Source organism: Crocuta crocuta, unplaced genomic scaffold, assembly GCF_008692635.1.
Source record: "Crocuta crocuta isolate KB4526 unplaced genomic scaffold, BGI_CrCroc_1.0 scaffold1013, whole genome shotgun sequence".
Lineage (NCBI taxonomy): Eukaryota > Metazoa > Chordata > Mammalia > Carnivora > Hyaenidae > Crocuta > Crocuta crocuta.
Window position 1 is genome coordinate 722,932 of NW_027531297.1, and position 3,289 is coordinate 726,220.

Consider the following 3,289-nt stretch of genomic DNA (forward strand, 5'->3'; position numbering starts at 1 on the left):
GGGTGACGAGGGCCCCTCGGCCACACGGGCCCTGTCTCTGCAGCTGGGACGTACTGCGAGTGCAGCCTCGGCCTCAGCCGCGAGGCCCTCATTGCCCTGCTCGTGGTGCTGGCGGGCGTCGGTGCCAGCTGCTTCTGCGCCCTCGTCATCGTGGCAATCGGTGCCCTGAGAGCCAAGGGGTGTGTTGAGCCCCAGGGCAGGGAGGGTGGGTGAGGACCACGGGGCCCTGCTGGGAGAGGGGACTCTGCCCCAGGTGGGAGATCAGCATTGCTGGGGAACGCCATTTCCCAGGCTGGGCTGTGAAGAGGTAGGGGCCCCGCTCCACTGCTCCGGGACTCACACCATCCTTTGTCCCCCAGACACGAACATACCTGCCGCAGACACGTGGACCGCAGGTGAGCAACCTCAGGGGAGGAACCCACTGGTGAGCTGTGCCCCTGGGAGCTGTGGGTCACAGATGCATCGGGTGCACTGACTTGAGAGCCAGGCCTGCCCTGGGAGGGGGTCGAGGTCTCGTGAGCCTGTGCGGGTAGCAAGCCTGACGCGGCCCATGTCATGCAGGATGGTGGGGCACCTCGGGGTCCAGGAAGACCACATGGATCTGCACACAGTGCACATGGAGTCCCACCTCACGGACCCTGACGTGGAGGTCTCCGTGATTCCTCCCCTGGAGGATCACGGCCTCATAACCATCCCCATGGACCCGATGGCCCCAACTGTGACTCTAGAGGAGCCGCCCCCTCTCACCCCCCCCAACCTGAACAGGACTGCGGGCAGCCTAGGGGAAGAGAATTAAACAGTATTTAGTGCGCCTGCCCTGTCCTCCCTGCGGGCTCCTCCTGGAGCCGCTGTGCAGCTGCGTCAAGGGGTGAGGAGGGGTGTGTGTGCACCTAAGTCATCTCCTTTATCACAGATGGAGGGGGGTGCCCAGTGCCTGCACAAGTGCCCACTTCAGCCTGCAGGGCAGGAGCCACAGCCCAGGTGTTTCCCTCTCCTCCGCCACGGCCTCGCTCCAGCGCCTCCCTGCATCCTCCCGCCGCCTGGCCGCATGAAGCTGGCGCAGCTCCTTCGTCCCTGCCTGCCCCACCCCCACCCCGGAAAACCCCAGGACAGGATGTGCACCTCTGGCGACTCCAGCAGGAGCATTTGACAGGAGAACTTGGGCCGGTGCCTGTGCCCTGCCCACACTGTCTCCTTGAGGTTCAGGGGAGTCTCACAGGGCCAGGCAGGGCAGACATAACTGTCCCCGCTCCACCCGACAGCCTATACCCCGGGGCTCAGGCTCCCATCATGTGCTCCTGACCCCACCCATCACCCACTATGGGGATGGGACCATCTCTGTGGAGGGGGGTGCACTGTGTGTGCCAGGGCCACTTTGCTGGGGAGGAGACAGGCAGGGACGAGTGAGCAGGGGTGCCCACTGGGTCCCATTCCACGTGTGACATCCAGGAGTTTGGTGTGTGTGTGTGTGGGGGGGTCATCCAGCGGCCTAGGCCTCAGGGGGTGCAGGGTAGTGGATGCCACAGGGAAGGAGAGGCGCGGCTTCTCGTTGGCACCGCAGCTGGCACAGAGCCAAGAGGAACCCAGCTCCGGGACAGGTGGCTGGTAGTGCAGGGTGCTGGGCATCCGCCCAGCCCCCGCCCTGGGCGCGGGACCAGCCGTGGAACAGGAACTATGGGCACTCGGGCTGGAGAATTAATATTTGTGCAAGCGCGGCAAGGACGCACTGGCTCCGTGAACGCACGAGCAGCAGGCCTTGAGCGCTGCCCCCATGCGGACCCTCTCCTCTCTCGCGCGGCGGCCGTCGCCAATGTTGCTGCTGCTGCTGCTGCTGCCGCCGTGGCCAGTCTGTGCCCAGCTGTCCGCCGCGGCCGCCACCCGGGGAACCCCAGGCGCCCAGGACTGCCCGGAGGCGTGCGCGTGCGCGCCGGGCGGTCAGGCNCCACCTGACTCTGCATCTGTGTCCCGCAGAGGCCGAGACGCTGCTTTGCGTGTTGCCAGGGCGACTGACGCTCAGACCCTTGACCGCCTTAACGGACGCCGCCTTCAGCCGCTGCGCGCAGTCGCTCGCCCCGCGGGACCTGGCCGTGGTCTACGCGCTCGGGCCCGTCTCCTTTCTCGCCAGCCTGGCCGTCTGCCTGGCGCTGGGCTCCGTGCTCACCGCCTGCCGCATGCGCCGCTGCCGCGCCACCGCCCTCGGCCCGCGGAGGAGAGCGCTGGACCCCGGCCCTGGGAGCCCCGCGGCCGCTGCTCAGGCCTGAGCGGGCCTCGGCTGTTCTCAGATCTTCCCCCGTCCCCTGCCCTTCTTCAAACCCACTGCAGGCGTCAACAAGCGACACAGAAAGTTCCGTGACATTCCTTTAGACATCACCACTGCACACACCGGGTCAGGGGGCGGTGCGCGCCGGGCCCCTTGGGCGGAGGGGCAGCGCGCGGCTGCTGCGCACGGGCCGCACGGGGAAGGCACGCGCTCGACACGGGAAGGGCTGGGCCTGTACAAGTCGGCGGGCGGGGCTGAGGACAGTCCCGAGCCAGCGTCGTGGGGAAGCCTATCTTGGGCTGCGGGCTGGAGGCGGCGAATAGCTGGCCCAGCCCTGGTGGGGACTGGAGAAGGTCGGAGGCGGTGGGGGGACCCCAGCGCGCTCCTGGGAGGCAGCTGCCAGCTGAGGGTCAGAGTCTGCCAGTGGGTGACGGGCAGGGCCAGCCGGATGGACGGGGTCAAGCGGAGAAGGGAAGAGGGTCAGAAAAGAGAGGAGGAGCCGAGGCTGCCAGGAGCAGGCGCTGGAGGAGGGGGTGACCCAGCCAGTTGGGGCCTCGTACCCCCACTGTGGCTCTGGTAGTGGCTGGAGAAGGATGGGGCTTCAGTCTCTGCTCCCAGCCCCTCCGGCCAGGGTAGACCCTCTCCCCACTGCTTCGAGACCCCAGGGCCCTGCCTCTGCCGGAGTGCCCTGTGGCCCTGCCCAGCCAGCTCAGCTCTGGCCTGTCCTCAGCCGCTCTGGTCCGAGCCTCGGTCCAGCAGGGGCTGCCCGCCAGGCAGCAGGGCGGACAGACAGACGGGAGGCCCAGGGTGGGCAGTCTTGGGCGGGTGGGCTTCCCTCAGGCCTTCCCGAGCAGCAGGACCCATCAGTGTCCTTGGCCGGGCTAACTGGGCAGGTGGGCGCCTCCGGGGGCCTCACACCACGGTGCTGACCGAGGGATCTGAGAGGTTGAGCGTGCCCGTGATATCAGTGGGATGGTACTGCTGCAAAATAGAAATACACAGACAAGGCAGCCCGTTAGCCCCCTGCTC

General features: G+C 67.5%; 3 protein-coding genes across 3 annotated transcripts in view; 2 read left to right on the forward strand and 1 right to left on the reverse strand.

The window, feature by feature from the left end:
- TMEM210 (transmembrane protein 210) overlaps positions 1-812 on the forward strand; it is a 1,025-nt gene extending 213 nt beyond the window's left edge. The window contains exons 2-4 of the mRNA XM_077771573.1: positions 44-179; positions 360-395; positions 562-812. Coding sequence (XP_077627699.1) covers positions 44-179; positions 360-395; positions 562-796 — 407 coding nt within the window. The 3' untranslated portion in view covers positions 797-812. The remainder of the gene's footprint in view (positions 1-43; positions 180-359; positions 396-561) is intronic.
- A 959-nt stretch (positions 813-1,771) lies between these two features.
- Positions 1,772-2,348, forward strand: LRRC26 (leucine rich repeat containing 26). The gene is made up of 2 exons (XM_077771541.1): positions 1,772-1,846; positions 1,893-2,348. The coding sequence occupies exons 1-2, from the start codon at positions 1,772-1,774 to the stop codon at positions 2,259-2,261; spliced, it is 444 nt and encodes a 147-aa protein (XP_077627667.1). The 3' UTR covers positions 2,262-2,348.
- Positions 2,346-3,289, reverse strand: part of GRIN1 (glutamate ionotropic receptor NMDA type subunit 1) — a 23,505-nt gene continuing 22,561 nt past the window's right edge. Inside the window, 1 exon segment of the mRNA XM_077771567.1 lies at positions 2,346-3,241. Within this exon segment, the coding sequence (XP_077627693.1) occupies positions 3,173-3,241 (69 nt within the window). The 3' untranslated portion in view covers positions 2,346-3,172.